Genomic DNA, 19466 nt, shown 5'->3' with positions numbered 1-19466 from the left:
CCCGGGGAGGTGCCAAGCACCCATGGGTGCTGGACCCATGGGGGACAGGGTGGTGCTCATTGGAGGAGCCCGCAAAACTGCCGTGGGGACAGGGGAAGGGTCCCGCCAAACAGCCCCCCCACCCACACTCAGCCTCCCCCAGACCAGGACACTGGGGGACACAGGAGGGGACGCAGAGGTACTTGCATAGGTGACAGGGGACCCTGAGCAGGGGTGATGTGATGGCGCTGCTGGGGGACACACGACTGGGCTCCTGGTCCCTCACTGAGGCCCCGTAGGTCCAGACCGGGGTGGGCAAAGGCGCTAGGGGTCCATGGTGTACCACGGGGCACAGCAGGGGCACAGAGGGACAGGGAGGCGCAGGAGTGCATAGATGGGGTCTTGGCCTTGGTGTGCAGCTTTGGAAACCTTTGGCTGGGAGGGCTGGAGCATCTTAAGAGCTCTTCATGGACACGGTTCACATCACGGTGGGAGGCAGCAGGCTGCCCGGGCGCGTTTGCCAAGATATCTTGATGCAATAAAGGTTTTCCATGAAAGAAAACATTTCCTTTACCTCAGAGGTTCCCACAGCACAAGATGATGAGCCTGGTGGAAGAGGCACTGGGCTGGCTGGAGAGGCTGAAGCCCCGGGGCAATGCCGATGGCATGTTGCAGGGCAGTCACTTGCATGTGTATCCGTATTTCCATGCTTCCAGAGAAAAGCAGCTGAGCAGAGAGCCCTGAGGTGCGGCAGCACCGATGGATCATCCCCCCAATGCCCACAGCCCCAGTGTCACGAGGGGTGGTGGAGATGAATGACCCTGAGGAGTCCAAGCAGAGCAGGGTGTGCTGGACGAGCTCCGGAGGCAGCGAGGAGCTGAGTCGCCCTGTGTCTTCGGGCATTGCTGCTCCTCAGTTCAGCACTTGCCCCATTGAGCAGAGAGGGTTCAAGTCTCCGAGGCTGGGGAGAAGGGACAAGGCATCACTTGCACAAATAGCCCTTAGAAATTTCGATGTGCTCCCGAGCTCACGGGGAGGGACGGTGCCATCCTCCCTCTCCAGGCACCCACGGGAAGGACCGAGTTTAACGGATGAGTGAGCAAACTGGGGGAAAACAGCCAAGCAGGGGACAGAGCCCAAAGCACCCTCCAGGCAGGCAGGAGGGCTCGGCAGCCTGGCCACCGCATCCCGGTGCTCCACCACGCCGGTGCTGAGCCGTTCGGCGCAGTAAGCATCTACCTTGGTTGGCCCCGTTGAGAAAAGTCACGGTCCAGCAACCTGGAGGTGGCCTTCAGCAGACGAATGCAACTCATGTCAGTTTGGAACAGGAAAGATTTAAAATATATATAATATATACTTTTATTATTCACCCGTTAACTCCATTATATGCCAATCATGAGCTAGTTTCAGCAGTTACATTCCCTTGATCACGTCTTTACGAGGATGCAATTAAATCAAAACAAAGGAGACCGCTGATGCCAGCGGGGGAGCGGCGGCCGGCGCTGTGGGACGCGGTTGGTGAATCCAGGCGGTGGGTGGCTGTGCGGCTGGTTTGGTTCCACCTCTCCCGGCATAGGTCTGGCTTTGGCGGAAAGGACGAGGGCAGCACCTTCACTGGGCCCGGCTCCTCGGTGGCGGCACGCTCTCCTGGCAAGGGCTCGCTTACTGCAACACCAGTCCGACCTGGGGGAGCCAACAGAGACACCAGGTCAAGATGTGCCAAGCACCAGCATCTTCTGCCCCAGAGTCAGCTCTGGGCAGATGCAGTTCACAAGCCCTTGCCGTGCTGGCTGGGAGGGCTCAGCTCCATCTGCGTCGGTTTTCCCACCAGCTTTGGGATATTTGGGAGCAGGGAGAGCCCTGGGTGTGCGGCCAAATGAGTGCACAGAACCTGCTGAGCTCCAGTCTGGAGAGGTGACCGATGTTTGGGGTGTGACAAGCCCGGGCAGTCTGCAAGACAGCCTTGATTTACAAGCCAAGGTTGTTTCTAAGCTGTTAACAGATCTGGGAGAAGCTGTTTCCTGAGAGCCTTGTACCAAGACAGGCCCCGCTGCAGGCAGCTGGCACTGCTGAGTGCTCTCCGGCCACTGCATGACAGGACGCGCTGGTGGCCGGTCCCAGGCTCCGACCCACTGGAGCCACTGGCAGCCCCACCACAGGGTATGGCCAGAGAGCAGCTCCCAGCACCAGGCTCTCCAATCCACCACCTCTCCCAGTGAGAAAGGGATTGCTGAAACCTTCTGGCAACCTCCTGGAGCTTTCTGAAAGGCTCAGCAGCAGGGCAAGGCTGGTTTAAGGCACGTGGGCTTGTACCCACAGAGGCAGACCTGGCTTCACACACCCTGCAAAGGGGGAACCAAAGCCCCGTTACTGCTGTTAAAGCATTAATTAGCTGTTGTGACATAGCGCAGGCAGGCTGCAGCGCTGATGCAGCCGGGCAGCTTCTGGCTCTCAAGCACTGTCCTCTCCAAGATGGCTACGGACCTGACAGATGCTGAACCACATCTTCGGGGTGGAGATACAGTAGCAACCGGGTGCTGCCCAAAAACGGCCCAGGGCAGGCAGATGGAATGTCTACAGCTGCAGCACTTGGAGCAGCTGGGTGGGGAAGCAATCTGCTGGCTGTAGGGACAAGGTGACACCCCTGCAATCCCGTGGCTCAGCCCCTCTGCACATGCTACAGGTGACCATGCTGGCAGAGCTCCCCATTGTCACGGGGTCCTGCCCAACATAAACCAATGGCTCTTGAGCACGTCTGTTCTCTCTAGAGGGGTTGCTGTTCGTCTCACCCCACCACGACAGACTGACACGCAGGCTGCAGGGCTGCGCAGGTCCTGCACGGACTTGCAGGGCACAGTAACCACCTCCCAGGTGACTGTTGCAATTGTTGGTGTCACATCTGTCACCCTGCAGCCCTCTGCCTGTCTCCTCTCTGTACTTGGCCTCCTTCCACAGTGGGAAGAGGTCGTCCGTGCGGATGTGCCCAAGGTAAAGGACTCTGAACCTGCACTAGTCCAAGAGTAAAATGAGCCTGGGGAGACAAGTGGCGAGTGCTTTTCCCCAGGGACACCCTCTGTGCAGGCATAGCGGGGAGAGCACAGAGGAGCCATCACTGGATTCACCTGTTACTGTGTGTAACACTGCACCAGACAGTGGCTGACCTGGGAACGCCAAGGTGTGTGTGACAGCAAACTCATCTCCCTGGGGGTTGTGGAGACAAGACCCCTTCCCGTGCACTGGCCGGGCTGGAGGACCCCACCACCCCAAGGCACTGACCTTCTCTGGTGCCATGCTGGGACACTTCCAATTGTACAGGTAATACTGCAGGTTCCCGTCCCCAATCCCAAACTTCAGCTTCTCCAGGAAGGTTTTGTTTTCCATGAGATCCAGTGCATTGAAGACGTCGAATCCTTTCTGCATGGGCAAGACACAAAGCCATCAGCTCCTCCTGCTTACGTGCTAGGGAGTTCCTCCCATCCATGAGCTGCTTGCCTCCTCTCCTGCCCAGCCTTGCACCCCAAGAAGGGACTGAGACCGCCAGAGAAGAACTCGGCATCAGCGCACCCACCCTCAACTCAAGCGCTACGGACATACGGCAATAGTTTGCTGTAAGAAATGAGTAGACACCCTGAGCTCAGCTCAATGCTAGCTGGAAGGTTCAGGCTACCGCTGCACCCCTCTCCCAGGCAGAAGATCCTTTAGGATTTGGGTTTGTACATCCTTGGGTACAAGCCCTGCCCCATGGCTGGCCCTCCCCACAAACCCAAGGGTGGTCAGGCGAGCGGTGAGCTGCCCAGTGCCCAGTGGTGCTGCCCCGGCCCTGCCATCACTCACCGACTTGGCGAGTATAAGAGCATCACTCATGAGGTCGATGAGAGGCGTCTTGGTGTGAACGTTGTAGAAGGAGTAAGCAGCTTTCAGGCTCTTGTGAGTAGGGTGGTTCATGATGGTGGAGGGCAGCGTGTAGAAGCTCAGGAAGTCTGTCACCTCCCCTGGGGCGCTCTGGAAGCCAGAAGTGACACCGCAACACATCAGAGCCAGGATAAAGCCCGGCCAGAGCCTTACAGGGGCTCTGCCAGTCTGAGTGATGCGTGGGCTCCCTGCGAGGAGACTCGGGGCAGCCCAGAATGGAGAGGCACCATCCTCCAGCAGCTCAACCCTCCCACCCTGGAAGAGCATTTCACTGTCCAGGGCAGCAACCTCCCCAGTCACTCCCACAGCTCACTGCACACTCTTCCAGTAGAGGAAGAAGCCCAGGAAAATACCCCACTGTCTTGCTCCTGCTCCCTCACCTCTACCACAAAGGTGTCAATGATGTTCTCCTGAGGTAAGAACCAGTGCTCCACCTCCTCTCGGCTCATGACGGGTGTCAGGTGGAACTGCTTCAGGTAATCGGTCAAGAGCTTGTGCACTGCAGAGATATCTCTGTTCTCCATTGGCCGCAAGCCGGGAGTCTTGGGAGTCTACAGAAAGCAGGACAAATCATTTTTGCTGGTTGCACGGTGGCTTTTATCACCCAAGGGCTCTCCAACAAGTGGCACAGAGACACTCTCTGCTTAGATCAGCCCATTTTCAGTCCCACAACCCAGCGCTCTTCCCCCTAGCCTTGCTTGCCTGGCAGAAGAATGGATGCGATTGGCCATGACATTGATGGCAAAGACCACAGAGAAGCACAGCGGGTCCCAAAGCCCCATGTGCCAGGTCAAGTCCCGCTGGAATTGGCCTCCCACCCACTAACGACACAAGATCTCTGCCTCACTCCAGGTCTCTGCTCCCTCTCACGGCAGGGACAGGGTGGGAGATGTGCCCCAGGCACCGCAAGGAAGCGTCTGATGTTATTTCCAGTCGGACTCGATTTCTAATCTAGGGTTGGGATTGCTCAGCAAAGCCCAGATCAAGCAGCATGCACTGCTTCTGGGTCTGGGCTTCTGCGCAGAAATCAGCAAGTACAAAACAGCAGCTGGTGCCTTTGCTGCGGCGGGAGGCAGGAGACAGGAGCCATGTGCTGCCCAGCACTGAAGCAGCGCTCTCCAACCGAAACAAACAGCTCTGACCGACAGAAGGAAGCCAACAAGGTCGGGGAAGGTGGTGGCAATTTTAATGCTTTGTTTGTTTTTTCTCCCATATCCAGCTGGGGAACTTCCCCAGCAGGACAACTGCAGTGACAGAACCGATCAGTTTGACTGAAGAATGAGGGACTAACCAAATTCAAGGTCACTCCGAGGCTGTGTTTGGACAGATGAAGGCTGTCATATCTGCGTTCTCGTTTTACCAGGAGGACAGGATATGACTCACCATGAAACAAAAGCTCACAGGGTCCTCTAGCTGCAAGAATTTGCCCTTAAAATGCAGGTACCCAGGCAAAAATAAATAAAGATTAAATAAAGCGCAATGGCTTGACAGAGTCATTTACTACATGAAACAAACCCGAGTTCTCCAGGCAAAGGACTTGACCTCGGCCGAGACATTTCTGTCTCCAGTTCCCAGCCTCACCCCTTGCTCAGCGAGGAGCAATTCATGAGCTCTGCCTTCGTGGTTCACAGCCCCGGCTGGCACCCACCTCGGGCAACCGGTAAAGCTTCATGGTACGTTGCATAGTCATGTTCCTGCTCAGGTGAGAAAATTTGACCTCGATGAGTTTCCGAGGATTCAGGGACCGGTGCCAGTACCTGCAGAAACACACGGTGGGAGACTTGTTCTTGGGCAGCCGGACAGCTGCATGGGCACGAGGTTCTCGTAGCTGCCATGAGAGGGCAAGCGAGAACATCACACCAGCTCGTGAAGAGGCCAGCAGCTCCCGCAGTGAAAAACAAGGGCGGCCTGAAGCACTTGTGCTGCAGAAAGTCTCCTGTCTTGTGATATATGAGCAGCTTAAGCAAAGCTACTGGACTTAATCCTGGAAGAACAGTGTGGGGAGGAGAAACCTGGGCTGGAATTGATCTCTCCTGTCCCAGTGAATACCACACATGCTAAATGCCACAGAAGGGTTCTCAGCAAGGGAAGGTCTGCAGACAGAAATCTCTTTGGAGAACCACAGACACTCACCTGCAAGTCCCCACAGGCTTTGGCAGCACCACTCCCGCAGTGTAAACAGCCTGAAAGATCCCCTCCAGATGAACCCGCCGCGTGATCTCACGGATCAGAACTGGAGCCACCCGTTTTGAGCGCAACTTTTTGTGGACGCACAGGAAGTTTATCTCTACCATCTTCTTCTCTCTTGGGAAAGAAACAATGCAGAGCATGAGACCCAACTGTCCTGACCTGGGAGGATCAGTCCAACGCCCTGGGCAATTTACCTCCAGCCCCTTCAACAGAAAGAGGAGTCAAAGCCTCGGGGAAGGCCAAAGGGGCAAGGGCTGGGTTTGGAGAATTCTCCCTTAAGCTGTTACTCAAGGTTTTCCCAGGGAAATGGTCTCCATCCAGCCCTGGAGGATTTATGTAAGCCAGAGCTCTAAGCAGACCTCACTTGTTGAGGAAAACGGCCTTCACGGCTGCTAACTACAAGATGTCTTTGCACAGAACTTCACTGCCCACCTTAAATAGCCCCCACCTTCTCCAAGCAGCAAAGCATCTCCGTGGCTGAACAGCGTAAGTCTGGCTTGGCTGTTTGGGGAGAACAACATAGCCAGACCTCAGCGCTCTCAGGAAGCCCCACATGCCATCAAGGGGCAGGATGAGAAATGCAGCCAAGCAGCACTCACGTGTCATAGATGTGGATAGTGGCTGGAATCGCGCTGATAAATCCAACCAGCTTCTTGCTGGAGACAACTCTGACTCCACAGTGCCACTGGGGCAACCAGCCTGGAGGACGCAGTGCCCTGGAGAAGAGACATACTTCAGAAGTCACATCCCATCAAAGCTCCCCAGTGTACCTGCTCCTGCCTCCCCACCATGTCCTGGGATGCCCTGTGTCCTGCTCCAGGCTGCTCAACGCAGCTGTGGGTTTGCAGGCAGGAGGACGAGAGGGTGACAGTGATGTGACAAGGCAGGACTGCTGGGATCCAGGGCAATTCCTGCACTCTGTGGCCAAGGCCAGTTTTCACTAGCGACACAGGAGGAAATAAATCCGTGTTCCTCGACTCATGAGCACCCTGAGGAAACAGCAGCTTTGCGGCAACAGGTCTCCAGGTGTTATTGCTGGCAACATTACTTGGCAGCTGCCTTCATCCTACAGCTCCAGGGTGCTGAGAAGTTCCTCAGCTACCGGGATTTTTACAAACTCTCAAGGGACCAAACCAGAGAGGAAAAAAATCCTGGTTTAGGCTCCCATATCTCAAAGAAGCCAGAGGCAGGCAGGGCTGGGCAAGAGACCCCTCTTGCAGCGTACCTGGGACACTGCACACACACACGGTGACAGATGGGGAATGGAGATTTCAGAAAGAAGTGAGATGGGATAAGCAAAGGCAGCTGCAGCGCTGTCACTAGGACCAGGCTTGCCAGCATCCAACACCCTCTGCTCCGCGGTTGTGGTGCCACTCACCACAGCAGGAACTCAGGAGAGTAATCGAACCGGAACATGTTGTCATCGTCCTCCACGTAATTCTCATTCAGAAGTGTGTACAGCTCTTTCAGCTAAAGCAGGAGAGACCAAGCAGATTAAGAAAGTTATTCAGCCATCACACACCCCAGCTGCCCTGAGACAGGACCGTGAACACTTTTTGTGTGGCCACAGCAATGGGTGCCATGTGCAGCCATGTCCCTGCTACCGGCATGTTCCCCTGCTCCGGGCTCCTGAACCGGTGCCACTGCAGACGGGGGTAAGCAGCAGGACATACAGGTTAAGTCCTGCTGCCCTCAGGTCACATCCCAGGGTGGTGGGTCACAGTCTGGAGTGTCTTCCAAAGGGAAAACTCCTGGCTTCAGGCATCCTTACACTTAAAGAGCATGTGGAGAAGTTACTGTTCATGCCCATGAAGAAACCAAGCCAACCTTGGATGGCTGAGAGGTAACTGCACGGTGGGGGAAGTCAGACCCACCTAAGTCCAAGGAGATGATGTGACCACTGAGCTGGAGAGTTGCCTGGTGTGGTAAGGACACGTTCCCGTTCCCAGAAGCATCTTTGGCAGTCCAAGCACGGAACTGCCAACAGGCAATGGAGACGCCAACCTAACATGTGTGTGCCAAGCTGCTGGTACTCACCACGCCTCTATCCCCAAGATCCAGGGCATCCCAGGTGAAGCCCTGGGGCAAGGTGTATGGCTCCTGACGGATATTGTCTTTGTCTGGCTCAACGGGACCGTGGGTGTTCACCACTTCTCCTGTAAGAGAGCAGGGAGACGTGAAGATGCACTCTACTGTTTGAGGCCAAGTCCCCAACACCTCAATCTGGCGACCAACATGCCTCAGGTCACCCACTCCAGGTCCCTGGTGCAGGCAGCCAGTGATCACCATTGCACCCACCCAGTTTGAGATGTGCCACACATTTGCCGTGACACAGGGGCAGAGAATTAAAATCCCTTCCACAGCAATGGTGGAGCTGATCAGGCAGCAGAGAGAAGGTGACCAAACTGATCAGAGCTTCAGGGCCACAGCTATGCCCTGCAGGTCCATATGCAATGCCTTATCCTTCCCCATCCCTACAGTCCTAGCTTTGGCCAGCACTTTTCCATGAGCCACACCACCAGATGGTGGCTCTCTCCCTGCCAGCTCTGACCTCTGCCATTTGGCAAGCATCAGGGTTTCCTTCCCACTGTGCTTAAAGAAGAGCTGCAGTGAACAAGACAACTTTTGTTGAAAAAACACTGACTCCTAAAGCCTCCAATTCAGCCAAGAGATGTCAGCTCAAGCACCAGCTTTCTTGGGGATGTCAACACAGTGGCATCACTTGAGCGCTGCCAAGAGAAGCAAGCTGTGCTAATTAGGAATTCCCTTAAAAAGGGATTGAAAACATTTCCAGGCAATGGGGAGGGGAAGAAAGCCCAGAGCAAGAACTGCCCCCATCACACCCACCAAGGGCAGCTTCCAGAAATGCTCACCCCTGGCTGTCCTCTCTGTTCTGAGCAGGTGCTGAACCGCTCTGAAATCTGGCTCTAAAAATCCCACAGCACTTTTGTTACCCAACCTTAAATAGCCTCGTGTATGTAACGCTGTGTGCCAGAGCGTGCTCCTGAGCAAGGACCACCAGAGACGCTGGGACCCAGTGAGTGGCCGGCAGCCAGAGAACAGCCAGAAATTTGGTGTGCAGAGGAGCGGGCTGTTTTGTGCCTCTCCTTTCCGAGAAGAAGCAAAAATGATGTTTGCCATGTCCAGGATCCTCTGGGAAAAAGGGCAAATGCAAGATCAGGCTTTGCTGTCTCACCTCACCCTATGCCATCTCACTATGACTTTCCCAGCACAGAGCTGAAACCATCACTTCCAGCAAACAGTCTTTGAGACCAAAGAAAGCCTCAGACTGGTGCTGACAACATGAAAATGGAATCAAATAGCGTTTGCAGCAAGAGGGGTCGGACACAACCCCATGAAGAAAATTACTGAAGAGCAGCTAATCTGAAGCCATAACAAGCTTCAGGTAGATATAGAAACTATGGGCTCGGACTCATTCGCTAGTTCTCCTGAGCTCTGCATGGATTTTGCTGGGGGTTGCAGGGGTGGACAGACTAAGCGAAGCAATCCTGGGCACTCTAGGAGCACTGCAGGTTTGCTCCAACTAGCTCAGGAATGAGTGCCTTCCAGCCACACAGCTCCGCGGCAGTGCGCCCCTCTTCCTTTCAGATCTGCTTAGCTGCCAAGCACTGCTGCCACACTGAGAAACACCTCGTTACTGACAGCAGATCACTTTTGATGCAGGCTGAGAGCATCAGGAGCAAACTGGAGAAAGGACTGGAGCAAGGCCTAGAGCTGGGAAGCACAGCCAGACTGTTTGCAGGGGGAAGAGGGGACAAAGAGATAGTATTCCCAATCTTTAGATGGTCATGGCAGCTTGGGGGTGCAGATGCTTGCGAGGTTTGTGCCTCTCCTCTCCCAGCTCTCCTGGCTCAGCCCCAGTGCCTGCCCATGCCAGAGGCTGGTGTGACCTAGCAAACCAACAATGTGGCAGCTCAGCACAAGGACCTGCTTCCCTGAGTGGCTCCCATCACTGGCTGGCCCTGTCTTGCCCTGAATTACCTTCCCCACCAAGGACCCCTCCTGGGAAGCTTCAACCCCCAGAAAGGGGAGAGCTGGTTAGCTCCAAGTCCCCTAGAACTTGGCAAGAGGGAGGCTGGCAACACGCCACATGAAACTTGGGCACAGAGGGCTGGGGAGACCCAATTCAAGGGCTAAAGCCTGAGATTAAGGGATGCCCAAATGCAGGAGGCATCAAATCTGATGTCTGAAATGGCTCCTCGTCCCTCTTTACCCACCCCAGCTGCCTGTATAGCTCTCCGGCAGAAGGGCTGGCCACTTAGTCCATCATGCTGAATGGTGGAGAAGTGTCACTGATGCCTTGGAAGCCCAGACAGGACATCAGTGAGGGGCTGTCCAGGGACTTGCTTGCTGGCCAGAGACCGGCTTCTTTGAGGGCTTCTTTGAGCAGCCTGGGGACCACAAGGCTTCTCCTAAGGAGCATAAAACAGCAAGGGGCTATACGTACCTAGTTTGGGCACTGGCTGCGTGTCCCAGAACTGGTAGCTCCTCTTGCTGGCTTCCTCCATGGTTTTGGCAGGGCCTTGACCTACAGAGAAGAGCTCAATGGCTTTTTGAATCTCCTGAATCCTCTCAGCGGGTAAAGAGTTCACCTGAGGGCAGAAAGACAAAATGAGTAAGCTGTGCCACCAGGTCTGTACTTCAGCTTCTCATTAGGGGAACCTGGAGCTAACCCTGCCTCAGGGCACTGCCAGGAAGGGGACAGTGGGCAGGAGACTCCCTTCCCAGCCTAGGTCCTCTTGTAATTCTCTACAAGATGGATGAACCGTTTTACCAGCCACCTGCCACACACCTAGACCTGGTTTCTAGGTACTCCTGGGTCAAAGGAGATGGATGAACTGCCTTAAAATGCTTTAAGCTCCAGTTAAGAGGGTGCTGCAAGCCCCAGGAGCAAACCTCCCTGCCTCACCTTGGCTAACACCCATGCAGAGACATCCTGGGTCAACCCACACCCAGCGTTTGGGCTTTCTGTGGTGGCTTTTCTCTCACTGCTTTAGCCTCCTCCATCTAAGCTGGATCTGTATCTGCAAACTGCAGCTTCCAGAGGAGTCCCTGAGCACCACAGACCAGGACAAGGCAGAGAGGCCGAGTCAAGATGAAAGACACTTTCCTCCTCCTCCCCAGGGAGACCTTGGCAGAGTGGGCAGCTCTGCGCTGAATTCACAACCCCACCTCCTCTCCGATTCCAAGTGAAGTTGGTTTGAAACACCCAAAGCCCCAATTTAATGCTCTGCACAGTCAGAAGGACAAAATATTAGAAATATTTGGATGGGCACTGGTCATCAGACAGAAAACAGCCTCTGTTGATGTGCAGATCTGTGTGTGTGTCCCCTGCCACAGGACCAGAGGGGACAAGAGGGGTGACTGCCAGTGCTGGGAGGGACAAACCTTGCATGTCCCATGGTCCTTCACGAAGCACCAGCTGCTAGTCAGGATCAGGCAAAGCCAAGAGGGGTAAGACAGACCCTGCTCTGACCCGGCTGCTGTTCTTATGTTAATCAAGCAAAAATCAACAACATCAGATGTCGCCCAAGAATAGCAAAATGCTTTCGTTGTGCTGGCTGTGGGCAGGAGAGGAAGCTGGCAGGTGGCAGAGTGGCGGTTCCCTGCCTGCAAGGAGGCAGCTGGTGTCTGGAAAGAATAACTTGGAGGCGCCAGTCTGACCCTTTCACCGCAATGCAGGAACTGGCTGGGATATCCAGCCAAGGACCGCATTTACCCTGGAGTGCTTCGCAAACACCTTCCGCAGCAATGGGAATTCCCACGCACAGAGCCAGGCTGGGAAATTACTCTAAATCTTAAGTTTTTTGAGCAGCCAAGTGCCTAAAACCAGGAGCGGAAGACTCTTTCCTTGCCCTAAGCTACACTGGAGCCGTTCAGGATGGGGCTGACTGTTGTGCAGGGCTGCGACTCCAGGAAAGGGTCGATCACCTTCACCGGCTGATCCTGAGCCTGGTCGGGCTGATCTCCTTTCTCTTTCTTCCGTTTGGGTTTCTTTTTCTTCTTTTTGGCTCCGCTGTCATTTGCTGGACTCAAGCCGCTAGGGAACAAAAGAAACATCATTGGAGCCTTGGGGTTTTCTTTTGGAGAACACTTATAGGGTTTCTGAAGCTCTCTAAAGAAAACACAAGCTCCCTGCTCTGAGTCCAAGGCTCCAGGAGGCGGAATACAAGGTGCACGGAGGGTGCAGCCATGTGTCCTCTCCCTGGCATCCCTCCCAGCAGTGAGCTCCCAAAAGCAGACCAGCACCAACATCTCCCACCCTGCAGGTTTGCTCAGCAGTGGGGAGTGAGCCCCACACTGCAGGTGACTGCATTTTTGTCGTCACATTACCCTGCTCAGCCCCACATGCCCAAATCCACCCCATGGAGTAGCAGCAATGCCCAGTGTAGGGATTTTCCTCTTCTCTGAGCCCAAGGATGGATGTGGGAGCAGCAAATGCTGGTCCAGCCCTGGAGATCAGGCACCACAGCAGTTCCAGGTGCCATGGAGGGGCCAGTGGCCAAGGACACTGTACCAACTGTCACGCAACCTGCAGAGGTGATGATCTAGGGAGACGGGTGGCTGTTATATTAGAAAATTATTATATTGTTATGCTGGAGCTGGAAAATCGAGATCGAGCAGCAAATCTCTTTGGGAGCGCAGGGTGGGAGGCGCCTGCGCCAGGGCATTGCTCCTCCTTTCATGGATGCAGGGCAGCCCCAGACATCCACATGATGATCACACCAAAGCAGCCATAGGCATGAAACCCTGCACCAAGCCTGGCCTTGCCGATAGGCAAGTCCAGGGCAGTGACCTGACGCCAAAACACAGGAGAGGTGCCTACTTCTGGCCTGGCATATGTGATCTTACCCCTGAGTGAGATACCCCAATGCAGGGCAGGCAATGCTACTGCTGTGGAGCTGGAGCACCCCAAGCTGCGACCTGCCAACAGCCCCCAAAACAAGGTTACAGTCTCCAAGAGGGTCGTGGCTCAGGTGGAAATTCAACCCCAGAGATGGATGAAGTGGGACCGAGCAGAGGGATGAGAGGGAGAAAGGGGGAACACCAGGCCAAGGGTGCTTTACCAGCGTCTAACACACGAGGGATCTTCTGCAAAGCAAGTTGTGGCGGACAGTGCGTACACCATCAGTGTCGCTCAGCTCTGCGCTGTCTCTGTCAGCACTGCCAAGTTTATTTTGCAGTAAAACCACAGCACCTTTCCTCTTCTGTTTTCACTAGCACCATAACCCGTGTCTGGCTCAATGGGGAGAGGACGGAGCCATGGAGGATCCCAGGTGGGAGCTGTTCTTTGCATCAAGTGGCACATCCACAGCACCCACAACCACAAAGCCCACCACCTGCAGGCACCATCACCCATACCAGAGCCGGTCTGGCTGGAAACCAGTACGAGCTCTGCAGGACTGGGCCTGCCCCAGGGACGCCCTGCCAGCCCAGATGCTGTGGTATGCATCCCTGCCCTCCTGTGCCTGGGGACCTCATCCTCTTCTTTCCCCAAATCTCAGCTCAGGGATCCAAGCCAGTATATTTTTTACTCTACAATATAGAGGTGGCTCCTTCCTTGCACCCCTAAAACAACTGCTGTTTTCACAGCAGGGACAACCGCACAGCTCTGATCTGCCCAGAGGCAGACGGTAAACCGAAGGCACCAGCCAGCTGGAACCCCTGCTCCGAGTGCTGCTTACTCCTGGACCGGCTTAATGTCTTTACCAAACACAAGATAGCAGCGAAGAGGGTGGAGCAGGGAAAGGAAAGAAAAAACACACTGGAAAATATGTTGGAGCAGCATCCAACTATTTATTTCAGCAAGGCCAAGAAAAGGAGAGAGCTGAGAGAGAAATAAGTTTTAAAAAATCCCTGGGCTGAGCAGCAAATGAATTTTGAAAGCAGGGAAAAGTGGATAGAGAAATGGTTTTTTTGAGGGATGAAGCTGGGAGGGGCTGGGCGTAGAGAAGCCTGCGGACGGCAAGGCCACTGACACTCGTGGAGCAGAAACCCGATGTGACGGGCAGCCATCGCCCTGCGGAGCAGAGACGTCTGGTTTGCAGGACACAGAGCAGCTAAGCTGGGGAAGGCTTTCCTCCAGACAAAACCTGAACAGCAGCAGAGACTCTGCAGATGGCATTTGCTGGGGAAAAAGATTCCCATCTATTGGCAGAGCCCCATGCAAAACACCGGGAAACAGCAAGCATTTGCTCACCTGCACAGGGAACAAGTAGTTGCGCAGGGTGAGCTGCTCCACAAAAGGGGGCTTGATCAGAAGCCCCCCTCTTCTCCAGAGGCACACTAAGTGCTTGCAGCAGAGCAGAGAGAGGAGCAGCCGTGAAGCTACAGCTCTGTGCAGATCAGCATCCCGCAGCGCTGCTGAACTGTTCCCGGGGGGGGTACATCTCACCTTTCCTCCCACCACCGGGAAAGGGCTTTACCTCCACCCGGTGAGATGTGAGCTCTGACATGACAGCAAAAGTAATTACGGCAAAGCGGTGCTGACACCGCTATTGATTTTAGTGACAAATGTGTGATGGGTTTTTTTTAACTCCTTGCAGAGGAGCACGGGCAAGACCTGGCAGATCCCCAACCAGCCGGGACGGCCACACCGAGGTCCTGGGATGAGCCAAACCATCCACCATGGAGCTGCAATAAACACATCCAACTGATTTCTTGCCAATTTTAACACCACAAACTGATGGCACGAGGCAGGTTTGTGAGCATATCCGAGAGCAGACACTGGAAGCCACCCCTTCCAAGGAGGATGGACACGTTTTCCCAGGTCACCTCCACGTCGGGATGCTGTGAGTGTCAGATGCGACAAACAAAATCCTGCCAGCCCCTGTGTATTCAGTCGGCATTGCTTTGCTTCATAAATCAGAGCTGCCAACTCCCAGCTTGCTGCTAATGAGTTCAGCCCAACCAATATCGCTTCACCCCCACACCGGGCTTGCAGGTAAAAGCACTGAGAAAAATCCTCCCTGATTTATGAGCAAAGCTGTCGTGACCTGGAAGAAATCAGGGTGGCATAAGGTGGGATGAGGTTTTGCATTCCCAGGTGCTGTGGCGTGGGGAAGGGCCCTGCTCCAGCTGGGAGATGAAAACTAACCCAGTAGAGGAATCACCAGCATGTAGGAAAATGCTGGAAAACCAGAAGGTCCAACTCGCTACACCCAGGGAAGCAACAATTACAGGTATTTTCTATTTTAAAGTCCATTTAAGAAAGCAAATATCTTCTTCTTTATGCTCCAGTGTAGCTGCAGCCCCTCGGATGCTCCCCAAGTTAACGGCAATGTCCTTCCTACTGGTGTCTTGGGATGAGCCACCACCATCCAAAATCCCAGCTACCATAGCTGATGTTACCCATGAAGCTGCAAGGGCTGAAACTGTTTTCACCTCCCAGGAAGGGTTAACTGCCAGGCCAGCTCCTGTCCAGTCCATGGCCCCCCTTGGCTGTACTTATGGCTTTTTTCCTCCTGACTTTTCTCCTCCTGTATCTCCTTTCCAGCTCGAGCTGCTTTGCGAGATAAAGCGGGTGGAGAAGGGCACGTTGGCTGCGCTATGCGGAACGTCTTCCGATTACCTTCAGGACTGCAGCAGTCCATTTTCTGACCAAGGAAAACACTTCTCCTTTCTCCTGGGAAAAGCATTGCTGCCATCATGGCCATTACCTTTTGCTGCAGCCTCCCTTCCCCACTACCGGATGGCTCCTGGAGCTCAAGTGAAAGGAGCTGGTGCTAACCACGATACAGAAAATAATACCCATAACATGAGCAATCTAGAAAATAGACTTTTGGAAGTACCTAAATAAACCGGGTGGGCTCAGACTGACTGTCCTCCACCAGCTCAGCTCCTCTGGAGGCTGGCAAACACCAGACGCATCCAGTAACAAACTGGTGCTCAGCACCCACTTATCTATCACCTGGATCTATACATGCTCCTGCTGTATTCCCAGATCCAAGAGCTTTATTTTTGCAAGGTGGGGGAAGAAAGCACAAGGGAGGACAACTCCAGCTGCAGCTGGCTCCCCCCAGCTCCCTCAGCTCCTGAAGCCCAGTGGGAAGCTCTGGGTCAGCATGAGGGGGATTTAGATGACAGAGGCTGGGAGTTGTTTCCCATAGCGTACACACTGCAGCAATCAAAAAGTGTCTTTCATTACACAAATTGAAATGCCATGCTCAGGCTCTCAGACCATCTCACACCTACGATAGCAAATGGTACCAACCAAACACTGCTCGTTCTTCCTCAAAACCCAAACTGGAAATGCAGATTCAGGCAAGGGCTTGTGCAGTTTGCAATTCCTCCACTGCACAGCCTTGCTTCCTAGCCTGAAAGGTGTCAGCTGAGAAATAGTAGATCCCTGCTCCATATTTAGGTGCTGGAAATCTTCCTGCCAAACCTGGGGCTAATCAGGTGCGGTACTTAGGCTGTAATCTCATTAGGGGACAGAGCGATGAGGGAGGCTCTGCAGATGGCAGAGCATGAGTCCTGAAGCAGAGTGTGCCATTACTGTGTTCCATATAACACCTAAAACTAAATTCTGCATGTTAGAGCACAGCGGTTGTCCCAGGAACATCCTCTCATGGTGTAAGTGCAGGCAGGGATGGCCAAACCAGGCAGTTGCCCGCTGTCCCACCAAGAAAAGCCCCTTTGCTTTCCCCACGCCCCATCCAGCAACAACCCAGTTCATGACACAGGACTGTCCCCAAACTTTTTGCACCCAAACCCACTTTTCCCAGGTGGTTTTGCCAAGAACAGACACATTTCACAGGGCCGGGACACTCAAGTGACGTTCACTGCCTGTGAACTGACAAATCCCACCGGGCTCGCAACAGCTCTGGGGCGCAAAGCCCATGCCGGTGTCCCTACCTTTCCAGTGTCTTCTATCTACAATGATAACAAATCCTCCACAGACACTGGAGACACAACAGAAGCCCTCTCCGCACAAAGGAAATTGCAACAAATATGAAAGTGGGATTTTTTTCTTTGGGAAATCAACTTGGACAGCTGCAGCAGAGAGCGGTGCAGCCACTTCCCAGTGCTGACACGGGACTTAAGTGGAGGAAACTCAATTCCTCTTTCCTGTCCTTAAAAGGAAAGGAAGTATTGCTCTCGCTAAGTAGTACTTTTATGTTTTAAATCTCAGAGCCAAGATCCAGTGACGCTTAACACGAACTGAGCAGAGGCAGGACTCTGAGCATTGCTCTGCAAACCCCAGCAGCTCAAGGCACTTCCCCTGCCCCGTTTTTGGGGATGGCATTCAGCTGGCGTGACCAGAAACACTCCCACATCCCAGCATAACAAAACAGTACAAAAATCAACAGAACCAATGTGCATCAAGAAAGAAAACCACCACCTTTCCTACTGCTTGGTCTTTTCTCTCCTAGGTGGATCCTCCATTAAGTTTTGGGGAGGACAGGAGATTTGCCAGAGAGCTCCAAAGCCTCCCTGGCTTGCACTCATTATCGCTGTGCACATCAGCCATGCTTTTACTGTTATTTCCCGAGCAATCCAAACTCTCTAGGTCTATTTGTTACTGAACTTTTCCCAGGCTGCCTGGTTAGCTTGCTGCACTTCAATGCTCAAGCTAGTCCAGGCAGGTAACTGCATTTTAACTCCTCAGGGTTGCAGGTGACGCAATGCCCATGCTAAGACACAATGAGGGCTCAAGAACACACCTTTTCCTGGCAAAGGGCAGGCTGAGCTACTCGGCTGGGAAATAACAGTGATTAAGCACCGTGTCTCCTCTCTGCTTGGCTCTGGTTTCCACAAACCTAATCATGTCAGAGGGAAAGAAAAGAAAAATCTCCCCAAGCACGGCTAAACCTATTAAACTGAGACACGGTGCCACACCCGGGAGGCAAATAAAATATAAACGGGCATCTGTGCTGTCATAAAAAAAGCCTCTGTGATATTTCTTGCATGACCTTTTATTCACTTTGGTTACTGGACAGGCGGGATTGCCTAGGAAAAGCTGCCGATGGAGGAAGAAGAGCTCTTTAAGCCGACGGTCTCTGCGTCACAGGGTTAGGAAAGCAGCTGCTGGGGCATGGGGTGAGCAGGAAAAGGAGCCCGGTGAGGCTCAGGTGCGTGATGCACGAGGTGCAAAACCTCTGGAAAACTCTGGAAATCCGCGATGTGGCATAAGCCACATGATGACGTGCCCTGCTGCATGCAAAGCCAGCAGGAACGAGGACGAAGCCTCTCCTGCAAACCACAGGCACGGTGAGGCAGCTCTGTGCCTTATTAATTAAGGCAGTGAGTAACGTGTGTACTACGTTAGGGATTTTAGATCTCTCCTACGTAGACAAGGACCTGCCTCGCCGTGCGCGGTCACTCCCAGACTAATTGTTGCCGTTTCACCATTTCATACCTCTGGACGTCATCGGCCGAGCTTTGCAAAACCCTGGGCTGCGTTTAGGAAAACGACGGGACGGGCGTGCAGGAGCCTGGCCTTCTTCCAGGGCGCAGGGACGGCAGCGGGAGGCCACAGCCTCCGGGGAGCGGGACAACGTGCCCGAGCATGCCACTGCCCCGGGTGCCACCGCGGTGCTGGAGATGCCGGGAGGGGGACGGGGTTCGTGCTGGAGGACCGGGGGACTGTGGGGAGACACACCCTGACGCAAGGACAAGGAGAGCTGCGAATTGGGCTCATTTCTGCCAAAAGAAGGCACTCGCGGCCGCTCTCTGGCTGCCCCGCAGACACCGCGCAGGCCGTTACCCATCCACGGCACGGACGGGCCCGACCCTGCTTAGCTTCGGCACACGCTCCCACAACAGGCGTGAATGGGAGCCAGCAGGCCCCTCCCCCCCGCCAGACCGACGGGCAGCTCGACCAATCGCAGCGCGGGATGCTGCCTGGCGGCCAATCAGCGCGCCCGTAGGGCGGGGTGCCGCTCACTTCCCGGCCGCTGCCCGCCTCAATGGGCCCGGCCGCCGTCGCGGCGGGCGGCCCCGGCCGGCGCTCACCCCCGGTTGGACCCGTGCTCCGCCTCGTTCTCGCAGTCGCTGCAGTGCTCGTGGTCGTTCTCCTCCGCCGACGGCCGCGGAGGCCTCGCCGGTGGCCGCCTCACTGCTGTCTCACCGTCGTCCGCCATCTTGAAACGGGGCCTCGGCGCCTGCCGCACCCCCGCAACAAAGCGCGCCGCGATTGGGCGGCGGGCCGCGGGGCATGCCGGGACCGGTAGTCTGCGCGGACACACGGGGGCCGGGCCGCGCCGGGACCGGGACTGCAGTTCCCGTCGGCCTTCGGGGGCGTACCGGGGCGGGGCTCCGGGGGCAGAAGGGCTCGCTCACACCGGGGCAGCCGTGCAGAGCCACCCGCCGCGGCGGAGAGCCACGGCCCGGGCCCCGCTGCTGTCGCGGTGTCCGCGCCC

At 54.9% G+C, this 19466-nt stretch overlaps 1 protein-coding gene across 1 annotated transcript; it reads right to left on the bottom strand.

The window, feature by feature from the left end:
- Nucleotide 1: 1 nt before the first annotated feature.
- NMT1 (N-myristoyltransferase 1) lies at nt 2–19299 on the bottom strand. Its single transcript, XM_049801014.1, has 12 exons — nt 19060–19299; nt 12034–12142; nt 10550–10694; nt 8119–8237; nt 7460–7551; nt 6681–6797; nt 6025–6195; nt 5540–5648; nt 4272–4442; nt 3814–3981; nt 3256–3393; nt 2–1662 (listed from the first exon to the last, which is right to left on the bottom strand). Exons 1-12 carry the CDS (start codon nt 19185–19187, stop codon nt 1642–1644), a joined length of 1488 nt encoding a protein of 495 aa, XP_049656971.1. The 5' UTR covers nt 19188–19299; the 3' UTR covers nt 2–1641.
- Between the last annotated feature and the right edge of the window lie 167 nt (nt 19300–19466).

This window comes from Accipiter gentilis, chromosome 5 (assembly GCF_929443795.1).
Source record: "Accipiter gentilis chromosome 5, bAccGen1.1, whole genome shotgun sequence".
Taxonomy (NCBI): Eukaryota; Metazoa; Chordata; class Aves; order Accipitriformes; family Accipitridae; genus Astur; species Astur gentilis.
The sequence above is the reverse complement of the archived record's forward strand: the minus strand, read 5'-3'. Positions and strand labels throughout refer to the sequence as shown.

Excerpts from the sequence above, each read along its gene's own strand:
- NMT1 (XM_049801014.1), bottom strand. The coding sequence starts at position 19,187 with ATGGCGGACGACGGTGAGACAGCAGTGAGGCGGCCACCGGCGAGGCCT. Across the intron at positions 3,982-4,271 it reads TTGACACCTTTGTGGTAGAG|AGCGCCCCAGGGGAGGTGAC; the intron begins GTGAGGGAGCAG and ends TCTGGCTTCCAG. Across the intron at positions 3,394-3,813 it reads CTCTTATACTCGCCAAGTCG|AAAGGATTCGACGTCTTCAA; the intron begins GTGAGTGATGGC and ends TTGCCCATGCAG.